Source organism: Ictidomys tridecemlineatus, chromosome 4, assembly GCF_052094955.1.
Source record: "Ictidomys tridecemlineatus isolate mIctTri1 chromosome 4, mIctTri1.hap1, whole genome shotgun sequence".
Lineage (NCBI taxonomy): Eukaryota > Metazoa > Chordata > Mammalia > Rodentia > Sciuridae > Ictidomys > Ictidomys tridecemlineatus.
In genome coordinates this window covers 17,400,705-17,419,959 of record NC_135480.1, presented here as the reverse complement: position 1 = coordinate 17,419,959, position 19,255 = coordinate 17,400,705, and the positions used below count along the sequence as shown (strand labels likewise).

At 35.9% G+C, this 19,255-nt stretch overlaps 2 protein-coding genes across 2 annotated transcripts; one reads left to right on the top strand and one right to left on the bottom strand.

Annotated features, from left to right (window-relative positions):
* Positions 1 to 10,725: 10,725 nt before the first annotated feature.
* LOC101955950 (olfactory receptor 4C11) lies at positions 10,726 to 11,637 on the top strand. The gene has a single exon (XM_005341527.2). It carries the CDS (start codon positions 10,726 to 10,728, stop codon positions 11,635 to 11,637), a length of 912 nt encoding a protein of 303 aa, XP_005341584.2.
* Positions 11,638 to 17,347: 5,710 nt separating this feature from the next.
* Positions 17,348 to 18,277, bottom strand: LOC101961695 (olfactory receptor 4C6). The gene has a single exon (XM_005341540.2). It carries the CDS (start codon positions 18,275 to 18,277, stop codon positions 17,348 to 17,350), a length of 930 nt encoding a protein of 309 aa, XP_005341597.2.
* Positions 18,278 to 19,255: the final 978 nt, after the last annotated feature.

Below are 19,255 nucleotides of genomic sequence, written 5' to 3'. Positions count from 1 at the left end.
TGCATTGGAATCTCTAATTTTCATACAAAGAAAAGATTTCACTTGGAGTGTCATTTAAAAGATTTAAGTATGGCCTCATCTTTTTCTTTGGTTCCTTATTCTGGTTTGGGTTTCTATTTTGCATATTTTGACTCAAGTTGAAAAATTAGACCTTATTTTGATTCACCCATTTTGTTGGAAAATCAGTTCTGATACTAGTAAATCTGAATCTTATATTTTCTGGCTCAATAGTGAACAGTCCAAAGTCTCAACAAATTTATGAATCTCAGAAAATTTATAATCAGGTAATTGAGTCATGATTTAATGCTTGTGTCCCTTTATAACATTCTTAAAAGGCAATGTTTCACTCACCTTTTAAAAATGCACAAGGAAATAAATCATGAATTACCATTTTAATAATAATAATAATAATAATAATAATAATAATAATAATAATAATTCTGCTATAACAAAATTCAGTGTATCAATTCCTAATCTCTATGCAAATTTAATATATTTGTGAATCATGTTGATCACTGCTCATTCATAATAATCAGTTTTATGAACGATTTTGTCGTTTAAGTTAAAGTTGACATTTCTCTTAGTTTTGAATAGTGAATTGGTGACAGTTGTACAAAACTGTGAGAACTATAAGGTCAACTCCTCATGTATGAATCTAAAGATTAGAAAAGGAGAATAACTGACAAAAAACAAAGACAAAAACAGAATGATCCATGCAAAAAAATAGAAGAGTTTCTCAAAAGTTAGATCCCCTGTGTTTTAGTCAGCTTTTTTGCTTTTATGACCAAAATACCTGACAAGAACAACTTTAGAGGAGTGAAATGTTATTTGGGGGCTCACAGTTTCAGAGGTCTCAGTTCATAGATGACCAACTCCAACCTTTGGGGTTTGAGATGAAGTAGAACATCATGATAGTAGAGTGTCACAGAGAAAGGAAAATCAGAATTTGGCCTACAGGAAGTAGGCTCACAAAATATATACAGCTCACAAAATATATATCTCAAAGTCATGTCTTCAATGACCCACTTCCTCTAAATAACATGCCTATCTGTCTACAGTCACTACTCAGGTAATCCCTTTAAGGAGATTAATGCATTGATTAAGTTAAGGCTCTCATAATTCGATCATTTCACCTTCACACTTTCTCACATTTGTCTCACACATGAGCTTTTGAGAGAAACTCATATCAAAACCAGAACACTAAAGCTGGAATTACAGAGCAATCTATGCCAAGGAAACAACCTTTTTCATTAAATATCGTATAGATTCCTAGTGCAAAAATTATTTCACTTATTAGTTGATAAGACCTTCCAGCCATCTAGCAGACACAGTTCTGTGTTAGAACATTTCAGTCTGTGGCTTCTTGAGTCTACAGCCAACAATGCCCTTCCTTTAAATTCCACATTTATTAAGCAGATTTGGATAGTAATCAAGTTTCCTTTACAGACTTTCCTCCCTGAAGAGAATGATATTGATCAGTGACTGAAATAAGTACTTTGGAGCTTCTGATTTATATTTTTCAAGCATCTCATTAAAGTTACACTTTCATTCAGGTAGTCTTTTTCTTAATTGGTGAATTTATACAGAATAGTGGGTTTCATTGTTGTGTATTGGTACATGAATACAGTACACTTTGATCAATTTCATTTCCCAATACCTCCTTTCCATGACCCCTTCTTCAGCCCTTCAGGTCTCTCTTCTATTGATGATGAGTATGTACAAGAGAAGCCAATCCATGAGGGAACAGAAGATGAGTAGACGTCTGGGATTCAGTAGAATCAGAGACCCTTTCTACCCTGTGAGGACTAAGCTTAACATACGGCAGATAAACCCAAATAATGTGCTTTTGAGAGGCTTTCATAGCCATACCTCATTGGGGATGGTGTACTTTGGTAATAAAAGTTAGACCATTTACTGGAAAACCATTCAAACTGCAAGTCCTATAGAGGGTGAGGCATCATTTTTTTGAATTATAATGAAAGGCACCAATAAGCCACTTGCCATGCCAGCTTTTCCACAAGTTTAGCATTGTTAGATAAGCTACAGGAAAAGGCAGAGTAGTAATGCAGAGTTGATGGAGGAGAGAGAGCTGTTAGCTTTGTATTTTGGGAATTTGCTCAGGACAAATACATATATGGAAAGTAACTGATGATGAAAATTTCTTTCATTATCTCTCATTTGAATCAGCTGAGATTTATCTTAAAACATTTTTGGATACTACAACAGAAAAGCAGTTTCATTCCATGTCATATTAAAATGGTAAAGTAAGATTGATCCCTCAATCTTATTTTAGTTCTAAATAACATGCCTCATCTGATGATCTCATGTTTATATTTTTACCCTTGACATCCCTCTTGAATTCCAGATTTCCACAGTCAACTCTTTATTTGATATTCTTCTTTATATGATAGATAGACATCTTTACATGTAATGACTGATTATGTTTGGTCCAAACATAGTGTAACTGTAGCCTCCACAAGAGAGAGTCATCCTTCTAAAACCAGAAAGTCAAAGTTGAAATATCACAGCTTACACCTAACACATTAGGAAAACATATGTATCTCACTTATATTACAGGCCATAGAGTGTAAGAATTCTTTCTATTTGCACCCTTGTTCTGCTAAATCTATTTTCAGCTCAACAACCAGAGAATATTGTTGTTGTTTTTTTTTTTTAAAGAGAGAGGAGAGGGGGAGGGAGGAAGGGAGGGAGGGAGGGAGGGAGAGAGAGAGAGAGAGAGAGAGAGAGAGAGAGAGAGAGAGAGAGAGAGAGTTTGTTTATTTATTTTAGTTATTGGCGGACACAACATCTTTGTCTGTATGTGGTGCTGAGGATCTAACTCAGGCCACACGCATGCCAGGCGAGCGTGCTACCGCTTGAGCCACATCCCCAGCCCCCCAGAGAATATTGTTAAAACTTAAGCAACATAAGAGGGACAGCCTCCTTGACTAAAACCCTGCAATGGCTCAATCTCAGAGTAAAGAGAAAAGTCCTTACAATGATTTGGAATTCTGCATCTCATTGGCGTCTTAGAACACTTACACACTTGGTCTCTCATGGTTTCAGCCGTACTGGCTTCCTTGTTTTTCCTTGACTACACCAAGCAGGTGTTTACCTTGAAACATTATTTCTTCCAGATGCTTGTTCTGCTTAACGCAGTCTTATAATAAGTTACTTGAGTAGTGTCCTCAGTGACTTATGATCTTCTAGACCACATCCAGTATACTTTCTTATTGTCATATTTAATACAGCTTTCCCCTCCAAAACCTGATCAGCTTATCATTTATCAAACATCTCTCTTTTCTTTTGCTGAATATCAAACCCAGGGCTTTACAAATATTGGACCAGTGTTCTACCACTCACCTATATCCCCAGTCTCCCTTGTTTCTTTTTATTAGTATTTGTTATCATCTTACTATTTAATTTACTTATTTTAATCATGGTTTCTTGTCCATTTTCACTTACATATAACACTATCTCCAAGAACATAAACATTTTTGCTTTTCTTAATTAATATATAACAGTTGTTGAGCACTTTGGACATAGTAGAAACTTTGTCCAGGATTACGGGATTATAAAACAGAAAGAGGGCTTGTACATATTTTGAGTTTTATAATTACTTCTACTAATATTATATTCTAACAAATAGAGACCCGATGACACAGCTTTGAAGTACAGGAAACAGCAGGCATGGTGACATGTGGCTATAGTCCCATCACCTCAGAAGGCTGAGGTGGACTGATCACTGGAGATTAGGAGTTGGAGATCAGTATGGGCAACATAGTGAAACCACACCTCAAAAGTAAATAAATAAATAGCAAAGTTTAGAAAGTATATTTTTTGTGGTCTGAAATGCTTATGTCATGCACAATTGAAAATGCCAAATGGTTGAAGACTTTACCCATATGAAGTACAGGTGAATTGCTGGGTAAACCATCACTGAAAAGGGTATTACTTCCAAAAAGACAAGAATTTCAGTGAAGTGACTTAAATTATGTGGTTGGTTTTCATCCTGGGAGTGGTGATTCTGGGCATGAGCAGGTGGGAAATCAGGGCTTTACACTGGATCGGGGTCATATCTAGAACATAGGTTGGAGAAGAGACCCCAGAAGAGCTTTAGAGGAAATTTAGAAAGACACAGTTAGTACTTTTTCCCTCAATAAGATGTATGGATTGGAATGGATTCTCCCCCAAAGATACTGAAATCTAATGCCTCATACCTGTGGATACCCTATTTGCAAACCATGTATTCACAGATAATCAAGTTAAGATGAAGTTGTTACACTGAATTCTAATCCAAGATAAATGTGCCCTTATAATGAGAAAAAGAATCTGGACACAGAGAGCGACATATGCACAGAGAGAATGCCAAGTGAAGATTGGGCAGAGAGATGGGGCGATGCGAGCAAAGCCAGAGACCTCCAAAGACTGAGTATCCATCGATGGTAGGAGAGAGGCACAGAACTGACCCTCCCTACTGGTTCTCAGGAAGAACCATGTAATAAAAAATAAATAACTAAATAACAGAAGGCATAGAAGTAGAACATAAAAATAAGGAGAACATACAGCTAAACTCACCTCCTTTAACAGATTAGTATAATTGATAATTTTCCATCAGTGTAGTGGTGGTAACATGGTTCTATATATTTTCCAAAACTCTTATGTGTATTTAAAAATATTGTGCTTTATTATATGTAAATAATACTTTAAGATTCTAATTTAAAAATAACAACATAAAAAATACTTTTTATTTAAATCCTCTCTCATTTCTCTTTCATTCTCTACTGACTGCAAAATGTTTTTAAGATTATATAAATTTTAGGAGGTAGTTTTATTTTTAACTACTTGTATTATAATGGATATCATAAACATTATTAGGATTAATGCTTAATTATCAATTCATTAGTAGTAAGCCATTAGAAGTAAGCCATTTAATGGTAATGTGTGTGGGTGCAGGTGTGTGGTGCTGGGCTTCAAATCCAAGTCATGTACAAGCACTGGACCTCTAATCTACACCTCCAGCCACGATGGAACATGTTTCAGAATAGGAATCTAAGAGAAGTTAAGAAATGTACCTACAGTTCCAGAAACACAAGCAATGGAGGTAGAATTCAATCACATGGTGTCTACTTGTATTTTCAACTTGGCTGAGAGTTTTGCCTACTCTTCAAAGAGTTTCAGTTTAAAGGAGAATGTCTTCGGTAACTTTAGAGGTCTACATCTCAAGATGACTTTGAATGCATGCTGGGAGGGAACTTTGGGTAAATGAAAGAGCAACTGTCCCTTAGGACAGACCAAGAGAACAGGAAAGCAACTGAATTTGCCTACTACCAGCTTTGGCTGTAATTAACTGGTTCATTGTTTGCTGTGATCCTGGGTTAACTGTGGTAAGTAGTTCATTGAGCAAATTCTTCAGGGTTTTTGTGGGAAAGGGGATGAGGTACTTCCACTCTGGAGGTTGGGCATTTGTGAGTTTTATAAAATATCTATAAGTACCACACAGAGCAAAATGAGATGTGTAATAAACAGCTTTTGCAAGAGAACATCTTGGAGTAAGGTAATTGATTGTAGGAATACTTCTGCAACAGTGAGGCAATTTTTTTTTCTAGAAATTTTTAGAAAGGAGTAAGAAATTTTCTGCCAACATTCCAAATCTTTTGGTAGAGTCTGGTTTAGGATTTCTAGAAATATCTATGTGGATTATCTCCTCTGCCATAGATTCTGTAATGGAAAGCAAGAGTGGATGAATCTAAAGTATAATTTACAGGTTGCACACTTGCAGTACATGATTCGTCTTCAAAGTAAACCAGTGTGGAAACAGAGAAAATTATGACCATCTTGTTAGATGCCATCCCTTTTTTACCAAGAAAAAAGGTAAGTTTTCAAACCCAGCTGAATTATTTTCTTTCCTTTTCTTCCCATTCAGGACCAAGTCACTCTCATCTGATTCCATCTCGAGGATGAAGGGGGAAAGGTGTAGTGCCTAATACCTGCAGATGTCTCATTTGCAAAGTCTGAAGCCAGGACAAAAATAGGGCTGCACACTGATTATATGCAATGATGCTGATGATACTGAGTATCTTGATATTGATGACACTAGTGTGAGCTTTCTAGAATCTCTTGTCAGCCTTGCTTACTATGTCTTTTTGTGGTGTGAGGCATAACAGAAGAAGTGGAGGAGAGAGCAGCAAAACTTGTCTGTGAAATCTCAGAAGAATGCACGCTTTATCTGTGGTTCTTTGCTTACTTTGCATGTGGGATTGTCTCTCTCTCATCTCCCAATTCTGCCCTTTCAGACTCTTGTTCATAATAACATTTCTTTTTTTTTTTTTGTATTTTTGGCTTTGATTTCTCCTACTATTCTCTAAACTTTCTAATTCCTTTCACTAATATTTTTCAGACACACATATAAAATGCTGGCCTCTTTGACCCATCCTAAAGATTGCATTCCTTTAATAACCAAGATATGTCCTGAACATTTACATGGTTTTATTTGCTACATGTTAATGGCTATTTGATTCTGTGCTGTCTCCACCAGCATGGATGGGATGTGATACTTCTCATGGCAGTAGGGATGGAGTGTTAAGAGATTTCCATGCAACAGAAAGGCTTGAGTTCTAATCCTGGGTCTTCTCTGATTACTCTCTGCTAAACTCCATCTCCCAGGTTCTTCTAAAGTGTCCAAATTGAAACAGCACAAGACTGCCTTACAAGGCATAGTAAAATCAAATGAATGCCAAATGTCAAAGAAAAAGTGAGAGAAGGATATGCTGGAAATTACATGATTCAATATACACACATTTTAACAGTGGAAGACTATCAATAAGAAACTTATGTGACTGGAGAACTCTGGGAGGGTTTTGCTGAGGAGATCAGTATTTTAATTGTGTGCTCTATCCAAAGAGAAATGGAAGGTGGAGATTACGGGAGAGTAAAGGTCATCAGATACTGAGGTATGGAAGATTCGGGGGATGAGACTGTGGGTATATTTATGAGGAAAGACATTTTCAGACATGGCTGGAACATGGATAAGAAGCCTTGGGAAGGTAAGGGACAAGTGTGACAGTGGTACAGGGAATGGGGTTTTGAAAGTCACAGTAAGTACCTTAACCGTTGTGTTTGAAAAACTTAGCAATCGTTTTATTGTATATATGAATGATTGTATTTTTAAAGTGCCCACTTTCTCATTTAAAGGATAAGAAAAAGGAAAAAAGAAGGGGAGGATGTCAAAAGTGAGAAGATAAAATATTTGAATTGGAGTCCTTTTTATTTAGACCATAGAATAGAATTCCCAGTTAGGGCCTGTAAGGATCCTGAAGGATGTTAGCAATGACAAGTTATAACATGGACATTTGTGAAACTCAGCATGAATTTCCATTGCATATGTGTTAATAATTCTCACAATAAAATCTCATATATGTATGTAGCAAAATCACTTTAGAACTTAAGTACAAAATATTATGCAAGAGGATAATATCCTGGCTTTAGGACTATACAAACGTTCCTATTAAAGCAGATGAAATTGAGTATATCCACAAGAAATCATTTAAAAAATAACTATGAATAAATGGCAGAAAGATCATTTGAGGGAAAGGAGCAGAGGTAGAGAGAGGGAAGGGGAAGGTACTGGGGTCTCAATTAGACAAGATATATTATACGCTTGTACAGTTATGTCACAATGGTTTCTACTGCTTACGTAACTAAAAAGAACCAATAAATAAAAGCTGATAATCCCTCACAGAGAATAGTTGAGAATGAACACATTCTTCTCTTAAGAAAGGAAGTAGTAAGCTGAAGTTATAATGGATCGTATTTGGGATGTTTGCAGGCTGCATGACAGTTTATTTTATTGGTGCCACAGTGAATTCACTTCTTTGTGTTCCACCAAGTTTCTAAGACAGATGTCTTAATGTGGACTCTGAAATTTTTTAAGAGATAGGTTCTTTGTTACATATAAGTTCTTCAAATTCCCCATCCAAAAACTATTAAATCCATTAAACAACTGAGAAATTTTTGTTCTTATTTGATGAATAAATCATAATAAAAGCTGATCTCATGTGTAATGACCTCAGATTTTATAGGTTACCAAGGACAAGGTATCCAAATTTCATAACCTGGCTTTCATGAATTGTACCTAGAAAGACAGATTGCTTTCTACTGTGTCTTTGGAGTCTAGATTACTAGAGATTTTGTGTCGATCTATTAGTTTAATATTTTTCCTACTCATTTCCATTAAAACTTCTTTCTTTTCTCTCATCCCAAATTCCCACACTCCTCTGTTTTCCATCTCTCTGAATTTCACATTTTTCCACAATAAAAGGACTTTTTAGATGTTTTATCATGGGTTTACTGTATTCAAGTTACATTGAACTTTCAATTCATTTGCTTTTTGTACATATTAAAAATATTAGGAGCTGTCATTCCTAGCTACAGATGACACCTACTTTTCTAATATCAACCACAGAGAGGCTTAAAGGATTGATGAGTGTATATACATTTATTTTAGAATTCATAGAAATTGAAAAGAACAGGTGAACATTTTTCCCATTCCTCATAGCAATTATAGATAATTTTGATCCAGGGTTTTAAGCAAAAAACTTTTATAGATGAATGGAAAATGAATACAAATTTTATTATATTTTGAAACAAAGAACTATGTTATAGTGGGAAAACTGGTAGAATATATAAAATGGAAAACATCACAGAAAAATAGAAATAAGAGAATATAGAACAAAATCAAAATTATAATTCTTAATTGATAATTGTTATTTGTTACATTAATATACATTCATGTATAATATGAAAATAGCTAATAATAATCTGACAAAGAAATTTAAGATGACCATAAGGGAAATACTATCATGAAATACATGTGCCAAATGTAAATTTTATTGATGAAGATTATATGACTAGAATGAAATATGAAAAATTTTATTTGTGTTAAGCTATTGAGTTAACAATGTCACAAAATAATAAATTTTGGCATGCTTCTCAAGTGTTCTGAAAAATAATCAATACTGAAACATAGTCCATATTTATACATAAAATAATCATACAGAGACACAAATATGCAAATAAACTTGTGAATGTCTCTGTAAGTAGATATTTTAAAAAGTAAAAACACTTATTTATGGGCAGTGGAGTTGTACATTTAAATGATTTGGAATGAAAATGTCTTATTTCAGTACTACGTGTTAAGCCAATGATGCTCTATTATTGAGATACATTCCAGCCATTTTAGTTTTTATTTGAGAGAGTGTCTCCCTAAGCTGCCCAGGCTGACATTGAACTTGAAAACCCTCCTCAGTCTCATGACTCACTGGAATTACAAGTGTTAACCATCATTCCCAGCAAGATTTTAATTTTTTTCTCAAATCCCTCTGTTTCCTTTGAATATTTCATCATAATATGGTTTATTCTATAATAAATGTATAGTGAGTACAGTAACACAAAATTTTGGAAGCAGAGTTTATTATAAGTAGTAATAACAATGCTTTTCACTAGCATTTGTGCAATAATATTGCACTTGGAAATATATCATCTTTACTCTTCCAACAAAGTCAAAGTAATATTGTTCAAAAATTTAGACATTATCACACTCCAAAATGGATAATTAAGCTATCTTAAGTATAAAAACACAGGAATAGTGATTATGATTCTGAATCAAAATCATAATATAAAGTGACATCATATGATTATTTTAATTATATAATTAATGAGCCATGTAATCATGTAATTAACAAGCACTTGGAATAGTAAAAATGTAAAATTTCATGTTGAAATTATGGGCAAGTTTTAAAACTGTTTTTTTAAAAAATAATATCCTAGGGAATTAAGTATGTATGTAAAAGGGGCATATATGATTTTTATAAAGCATTTCCAAGATTATAGACATATGAGAAAACTTATACTAGGTCAAAATTATAAGCAGAAAAAACTCAAAATTCTAATGAAATAATTTTTAAGTGTACAATCAAGAAAGTTTCTTTCTACTATGCCCCTTTGAGTTATTATCGAAGATTATATAATTTTATTATTCATAAAATTATGAAGATCATTGAACTGATTTCTTAAACCAATGTGCATTACTGAGAGGTAGTGAAAATAGATTTTTGGAGAACTTATTTAATCCAAGATATTAAAGGGGTAGAACATAATATAGAAACTAAAATGAGTGAAATTAACTGAGAAGAAATTTATTGGGTAGAATTCTCCAGTATTAATAATAGTTCATATGTAATAGTGTTTTAAGATTCAAAAATTCATAGATAAAATGACGATACATTAAAGATCTGTGTAAATGTGTTTAGGTGTGTAGTTATAAAACCTGTTTTAATTCTGAAAGTTTAGAATAAGTTACAACGAGTATTAGAATTCCATTTTTGATATAGGAAGGCTAAGTTTCAAAACAACCACACATCCAAGGAAAGAACAAATTCTACAGTTATCTATCTAGGTAAGAATAAACATATTTGAAGGACATGTATCTTTTATTTCCCAAATTCAAAAAAATTGATTCAGCCCAGTGAGTTTCTGAGTCAACAGAGAAATCTAGAAGAGTCAAATCTTAAATGATGCCAAGGGATTTTGTCTCACCACAAATTAAATGGAGGTAACAGTGCATGCTGGAACTGAAGAGTTCCTAGATCAGCACACTGATGTAAGTTATTTTCTTCTCTATGCAGGTTAAACATTTTTCAACTGCATGCTGGCACTGACAGGGTGATGCATAACGGCAGTGTGACTGAATTCATTCTGTTTGGCCTGACAGAAGACCCTGGCAAGCAGAAGGCAATATTTGGGATCTTCTTGATTCTTTACCTCCTGACTCTGCTGGGTAACTTTCTCATTGTGGTGACCATTAAAACAAGCCAGACCCTTAGGAGTCCCATGTATTTTTTCCTCTTCTACCTGTCATTTGCAGATGCTTGCTTCTCTACAACCACAGCCCCCAGACTGATTGTGGATGCCCTTTCTCAGAAGAAGACTATTTCCTACAATGAGTGCATGACTCAAGTTTTTGCAGCCCATTTCTTTGGCTGCATGGAAATATTTGTGCTCATCCTCATGGCCTTTGATCGCTATGTGGCCATTTGTAAGCCCCTGCGATACACAACCATCATGAGCCAGCGTGTCTGTGGTGTGTTGGTGATTCTGGCCTGGGTGGGATCTTGCATTCATTCCTCAGCACAGATTTTCCTGGCTTTGAGATTGCCCTTCTGTGGCCCTAATGTGATTGATCACTATTTCTGTGATTTGCAGCCCTTGTTGAAACTTGCCTGCATGGACACTTATGTGATAAATTTGCTAGTTGTTTCTAACAGTGGGGTCATATGCATGGTGAGTTTCACAATCTTACTTATCTCCTATGTTGTCATCCTGTACTCTCTGAGAAACCACAGTGCAGAAGGAAGGCGGAAAGCTCTTTCCACATGCACCTCCCACTTTATTGTTGTGGTCATATTTTTTGGTCCATGTATATTTATATACACTCGTCCTCCAACCACCTTTCCAATAGACAAGATGGTGGCTGTGTTTTATACAATTGGGACACCTTTACTGAATCCATTGATCTATACCCTAAGGAATGCAGAAGTGAAAAATGCCATGAAAAAATTATGGTGTAGCAAAGTATAACTTTAAATTGATAAATGATACATGAGGATCCTAATGTACACTCTCTGAATGGTTTGGTTTTTATGGATGGACTAGAAAAAATAAAATATTAATGATAAGTAATCACGATCTCTGCATATGTGTGTGTGTATATATATAAATCATAAACTCATCCCATCGTCTGGAATATGTGTATTATACCTGACTCATCACAGAATGATCATGATGTACATTTGTCTATACTAACATTTTTCCCCAGATTTATTGTAGTCCCTTTGAATGTGGTCATAAGAGCAATCCATAAGAAACTGGACAGAACTGAAGTTATTGTCTTGCCAACCAAAGGATTAGAGAGAATGCTTCTAGAAATCTGCCTGTTTCCCTGAGGATGTGTACAGTGATACATGCTCAAATTCCTATAAAAACATGAAAGTCCAATGGAAACCAAGGCCCTGCCTGGAAAGCCTCTAAAACTTCTGTGAATGGAGAGGGAGGAGGAGCTCCCTATTTGAATGAGATAGGCCACAACAATCATCCTGTCTCCTGGGCTGGGGGCATCTTTCACATTGCTCTTCACAAAAGAGAGAGAGGAGTCCCTGAGAGGACTTGGCATCTGGAAGATGCCATGGGAGCAGGAAGATATATGTGTAGAAGAGTGAGAAGGTAAAAGAAAAGTGTTGATTTTTCCCCAGGTGGAAAGAAAGACCTTTATAGTACTTATATTTTGCTAATCACATTGGACTATATGAAAATATACTGGAAGAGATGGAGTTTCAGGATATACATATTTCATTGACCTTGAGTATCTTAGCTTCTCAGCTGTTGTGCTTATTTTAGGTGCCAGATATGAGTAAAGACACATATTTTTTTTTCCTCTCTCTTAATAGGTCCTTAAATTTTTAAATTCAGATATTCTTAGAACAAAGGTCCAGTCTAATGTTTCTCACCTTTGAACTTTTAGCTTTATATAAAAAGTGTTTTAAACACTCTTCGTTTTGAAGCTTTTTTTTTCATTTTGAAGATTATCTAATCTGTGTGTATAATGCACATTCACCCCCACTCCACATTATAATCTCACAATGAAATATTGTTATCTTATTTCTGTACCTGAGCATAAGAGCCCAATCGTAGTGGTACCCAGAAGCACCACTGTAAGTGACTTCAGCTAATGAACAAAGAACATGATATACTTTGTATGTATATGGGCTCTTCTGTCAACTGAACATGAAAATTCATTGTGTTCCACAAAGACTCCCAATAACTCTGACATAGGCAAGTGGTGACAGAGAAGATTTTGACATCCCAAAGAGGATATCTGTCAGAGTTCTCAGTCCCATACTCAAAAGTAGCTAATTATTTTATACCCTTTCTAGATGAATATTCATAATTTGAATAATTTTAGTCTTCCAATTCTGTTTTTAAACAACTGAATCTAGTCCTGTGACTGTTACATTTAAATGTAACTGCATTTTACAAAAGCAGGACAGAATAAAAAATAAAAATTTATTTCTTGTGTCTCTCTGATGCATTAAACAATTTATGTTATGAAAGAATTTATGTCAGTGTCTGAATGAAAATTCATAAAGTTTCATGAATTTTCTCATTGCTGTTAGATAGCATAGAGCCCCAATTTCCATAGGTGTTGAATAAGGCCTCTAACAGAAATTTAAATCCAATCCAAATGTATCCCTGCATCTGTGAACCATCTTCTATCCATCCACACTCCCGCACAGCACAATAGGGTACCTATGGTTTACAACAACTAATTGCCTACTTCAGAATAGCTAATAGGATTTTTAATGATCCCAGAGCAAAGGAATAATGAATGTTTAAGTGTTACATGTATATGTTGCCATGTTCTGATCATTACATATATTGAAGTATCACTTTGTACCACATGTAATGCCACAGAATTATTATGTCCTTTAAAAATAAAAAGACATAAAATTAAAAAAAAATAAGTTAAAATGTCCAATGTATGTTATTTTTAAAGTTTTAAAAGTTCCTTCACTCTCTACCTTCAGTTGAGATCTGAGAACATTAAATAGGAAAACTGAATAGGGAAGTCCGAAGTTTGTTCAAAGAAGGGATAATTATTCAGGAAGGAGAAAAGTCTTTCGTGTCTTGGTATTTTAATAAGCTGACTCACTTGTCTATGGATGTGCCAGATGTTAAAATTCTTTTTTTTTCTTTCTCTTTTGGGATTTTTTGCAAATCTTTTCAAAATATCCTCCTTGGTATTTCAATTGTAGTTTCCTTGATGTAGAATGAAAATATCTATTCCTTTTGATTCTTGGTGACTCTTCCTTAGACCTTTAAAATGGTGTGGACTTCATCATGATGCCTTGAGATCTGGTTCCTATAACACCTCCTATATCTGCCTTTGGCAGATCACGAATTTCTTACACTGAGAAATCCTAGCAACATAGAAAAACTGTTAATATAGGTTGATATCACCAGCAACCCTCACCTGATTTTTTTTTGTCAGCCACTGACTGTTTCTGCCTAGATGTTTCTGATCTCCTGGGACCAACAATTGGGAAGGTTCTATGCTCTCAGATCAATACACAAATGAGTATGTGTGCGCGCGCGCGCGCACACACACACACACACACACACACACACACACACACACACACATAAATAAAAGTGAGTGGCAGGCACATCTCCCCAAAGCTATTTTCAGAAATCATTTTCCCACTTAATACATTGACCAAGGGTTTATATTCTTTTCCTGGTTTTGCAAATTCATACCTTTATAAGGCCCTTTGGTAAGGAAATAGCCAGTGTGATCTGGATGCACCTTGTAATTTCATATTCATAATCTCTAGTAAAACTTTAAAATTTAACATATTAAAACATGGGAGATGTTGATTCCTGAATGACTTGCCTTTCTTAACAATGAAATTTGAGGAAATTTCATTGAAAAAGGGGCAGAACATATTTTTAATGCAATAAGCATTGCTTTGCCTGCACTGTAAAGATATATTTTAGAGACAAAGGTTTTATCTGAAAACAGAAAAATTCAATGCAAATTGAACAAGGACTAATTTTAGAAAAGGGTAAAGAGGAAAGCAGAGGATTCGGTAGAGAAAAATGATGTGTGAAAATCAGTTTTGAACTGGGTTAGAGGAAGAAGTCAAAGTGATCTCATATACTATCTAAGATAGCTCCAGTAAAGTTCTTTTGTGACCTTTATAGTGAAAAAGGCCATTTTTTTAGTTCCCCATTTCTACATTCAGTATTGAAGCTTCTAAAAAACAAACAAAACAAACAAACAAACAAACAAACAAAACACACTCAGGATTCAGGAAAGTACCATCACTAGAATGTGAACAGATAAAAGAAAAGTTTAATTTAGAAGTAATTTCAGCACCAGTCACTTTAAATAGCTAGGTGATAGGGGGCAGGTAGACCCAAGAGGGTGGCAATCCTTAAGGGCATTCTGAGGCACATGAACCACCAGTCTTGTCCCCTTACTCCAACTTGTGGGTCAGAGAAAAACATCACCTTGGAATATAGGTTAGGAGCTGAATAAACAGAACAGGGCTAAGGAATGACAATAGCATCTTGCCTCCTAAATGTACCCCGGCCTCCAGGCTTGTCTATGATATCAAAATACTTTCTCAGTTTCACCACAGGAAAACAGGGATTTGATGTTTCATGCAGCAAACTCTAGCTGTTTGAAATGAATAAGTTTAATAGTAAAGATGAGAACAAGTCATTGACAAAAACAGTCAAAAGGAGACAACCATGTCAGTGGGATGAAGATTGCAGAGGGTGAAAGCTATAAAAGACAATGGATTGAATGAAATGATCCACGTAGAGAACAGAGAGAAGAGGTCACAAATGTAGGCTCTGTGGTGCCAATACACTTAAGTACTTGAAGCCCCAAATAGAATGAAGACTATTGTTAGGGCTTTAAAATGACCCAAAGTTAAAACATTCTTCCAGGACACAGGTAGCTTTTCGGTGCTGTAGAAGACTTGAACAATACCTTTCCATGTTGTGAAAAGATTTTGTAGCAAGTTTCTCTTTTTCTCTTAACTTTCAATTATAGAGCAAATTTCAGAATACCCTCTGGAATACTTCACAGTACAGTACCTATCACAACTTCATGTTTCTTGATTTTTTCTGCTTATGAATAGTAAAGAAAAAATCCATAATAACATGATTATTTTGATTTTTATGGAAATATTAAGGTGGTTTTATGTTATTATAATAATATGATGTGAATATTAAAAAGGACCTTAAGGTAAAATTCTTAAAATTATATTTGTGTGGGATAATTAATAACTTTATAAATATCAATATAATAGTGTAACATTAGCTTTAGTTTTACATTTATTTTTTATATTTGTAAGTTTTCCTGACTAGAGGATCCTATTATTAAACTTTAATTGCTTGTTCTAAAGAAATATCAATAGAAATTAGGAGAGCCTACTAATAGAATCATTCTCAGACTACTCAATATGAAGTAGCCTCCAAAATAGCCTTCTGCATCCATAAAGGTCTCTCTGTTTAAGTTTTTAGTTACTTATTTATTATCTTCTTTTTTCTCCCTAACTATCTTCACTTTTTTTAATGACTCTTGTCTTCTAAAAGTATTTATCAGACAGCTATTAAAAATCTAGTAGGTACCAGGCGCAGTGGTACATGCCTGTAATCCCAGTGACTTAGGAGGCTGAGGCTGGCAATTCAAAGCCAGCCTCAGCAATGGTGAAGCACTAAGCAACTCAGTGAGATCCTGTTTCTAAATAATAGAAATACAAAAACAAAATAGGTTGGCGATGTGACTCAGTGTTTGAGTGCTCCAGTACCGCCCACCTCCATTAAAAGAAAAAGAAAAAAGTACACAAGCTACTAAAGTTGGGCACAGGGGCACACAAGTATAATGCTAGCAGATCTGGAGGTTGAAGCAGGAGGACTTCAAGTTAAAATCATCCTCAGCAATTTAGCAAGGCCCTAAGCAATTTAGTGAGGACCTGTCAAAAAAAAAAAAAAAAAACATATTCAAAAAAGCTGCGGATGTGGTTCAGTTGTTAAGAACCACTGGATTCAATCCCTGATGGAAAAAACAAAACAAAACTTAGTAGGGAGCCAAACATAAATAACCCAAAGTCCTTCTTTCATGAACATCCAGCGGGGATTGGAGGGGAAAGTAGAAAGTAGTGAAAGTCAGCTGGTACTATACAAAGTATTCTCACTTTTGATCATAGTTACTGAGGAATTAAAGGTACTGGAGAGGAGTGGAAGCCTCCTGAAACATGGGAAAGGTTTCTCAAGGAAGGTAGTGCTTGATCCCTTAGGTGGGAACAGAGGTCAGAGAGAAAGCACTACCTGAGGAGGAAGAGAGTGCGTTTTCAGAGAGAGAAAAGCAAAGGCCCTGAGGAGAGTAAAGGGTTGCCTAGCTGTTTGAGGGAGGAGAGGGCTCATGATGTGCTTGGAGAGGTCAAAGCAGTAGCAAGAGGAATCAGAGAATTCCAGGGCAGGGTGAAGAGATTCTAAGGTGATGGGGAGCAGAGAAGGATATCAAGCAAGTGGGTATCAAAAACTCTGTATTGCTCACATGATAAATTACAACGCAGATTTTTTAAAAATTGTAAATTTAAAAGATCAAATTTAAAAGATCTCTGTTGGTGCCGGGGGAGAATAGACAGCTCTAGTTCTCACACTGTATCTTATGGAACAACCAACTCTTATGGGGAACAGCTGCAGTTCTTAGCGTGAACTAACTGCCAACCAAAGTCCCTCGCTTCGTCCAAAGTTTCTTCATGGCATTTTTCACCTCTGCGTTCCTCAGTGTGTAGATCAAGGGATTCAGCATGGGGGTGATGATGGAGTCAGACACAGCCATTGCTTTGTCTATGGGGTAAACAGCCACGGGCCTTACATATAAGAAAATACACGGCACAAAGAACAGCACAACCACTGCGAGGTGGGAGCCACAGGTGGAGAGGGCTTTGTGTCTCCCTTGGGAGCTGTAGGACTTTAGAGAACATAGGATGGCTATGTACGAGGAGATTAGGATGAGGAAGATGGCCATGCACATCACCCCACTGTTGAGGATGACTAAGATTCCCAGAGTGTGGGTGTCCATGCAGGCAATTGTCAGTAACTGAAACAAATCACATATAAAGTGATCGATGACATTGGGGCCACAGAAGGGTATTTGATACATGAAGAAAAGCTGTATGGTTGCATGCATGGACCCTCCGACCCAGGCCCCTCCCACCAGCAGGCAGCACACTCGGGGACTCATGATGCTGGTGTAGTGCAGGGGCTTACAGATGGCCACGTAGCGGTCACAGGCCATCACGGTGAGCAGGATGATCCCCACACCACCAAAGAAATGCTCTGCAAAGAGCTGGGTCAAGCATCCTTCAAGGGAGATGGTGGTGCTCTCAGAGAGGGAGTCCACAATCAACTTGGGGGCAATGACTGAAGAGTAGGTGACATCCAGAAGGGACAGGAAGGTGAGAAAAAAGTACATGGGTGATCTCAGACTCTGACTTGTAATCATGGTCACGGCAATGAGTAGATTTCCCAGCACAATGATCACATACATGATTAGGAATACAGCAGAGAATATTTTCCTCAGCTCCGGGTTCTCTGTAAGACCCAAAAGGATGAACTCTGTCACATTGTTCTGATTTCCCATCTATCTGGTGTGTGTGTGAGCTTCTGTTGAAAGTTGGGACACCTACAAAAAACAAAACAAAACAATATATGATTTGTAGTTCTGTAGTTCATGATTCGTTGACTTTGTGTATTTTAGGACCCCAGGAACCTGTTGTCTTTTGTTTAAATTAATTTATTCATCATTCAAGCATTTGACTTTTAGGAAAATGTGCTAAGTATAGAATTTATAGATGCATACTTCATTAGTAAAATTTTCCCTCATGTATTTTCTGTTTTAAAATTGTCCTTCTGTGTTTAATTGGTTTCTCTTCCCCATTCTTCTAACTTAAGGATTTTATTATTATTAGCCAACAGTTCTAGATAACTACCTCATTCCAAGCACTATGATTATGCTATGATTATCTTTATCTTTCAAATAAAGACAATGACTTTAATTACTCTTCCTGTGCTCTTTTTCAAAAATATATTGTCATGGTTCAGACATGAGGTGTACCCCCAAAGGTGAAGTGATTGGGTTATGAGAGTTCTGACCTAATCAAAGCATTAATGCCCTGGTAGGGATTAACTGAGTGGTAACAGTTGGCAAGTTGAGTGTGGCTGGAGGAGGTGGGTTTCTGGGGTCATGCCTTTGGGGTTTCTATTTTGTTTTGGTCTGCATTGGCCCACCCCTATTTCTCTCTCTCTCTGCTTCCTGGTGGTCATGTCTTAGGCCATTTTCTTTAACCATATTTTTCTGCCATGATGTTCTACCTCACCTTGGACTCCCAAAGAAAGAATCAATCATCTATGAACTGAGATTGCTGAAACTGTTAGGCTCCAAATAAACTTTTCCTCTTCTAATTGTTCTTGTCTGGTCTTTTGGTCATAGCTACTAAAAAATCAGACTAAAACAAATATGATAATGCTTCTATAATTTTGTGTTTTACTTCTAAAATTTAAGTGATCATATATGCTTAAAACTGGTAATTATATAACCCCCAATACATGTTGTTCAATG

What these genes read in the sequence shown, in the direction of transcription:
- LOC101961695 (XM_005341540.2), bottom strand. Translation starts at nt 18,277, where the DNA reads ATGGGAAATCAGAACAATGTGACAGAGTTCATCCTTTTGGGTCTTACA.
- LOC101955950 (XM_005341527.2), top strand. Translation starts at nt 10,726, where the DNA reads ATGCATAACGGCAGTGTGACTGAATTCATTCTGTTTGGCCTGACAGAA.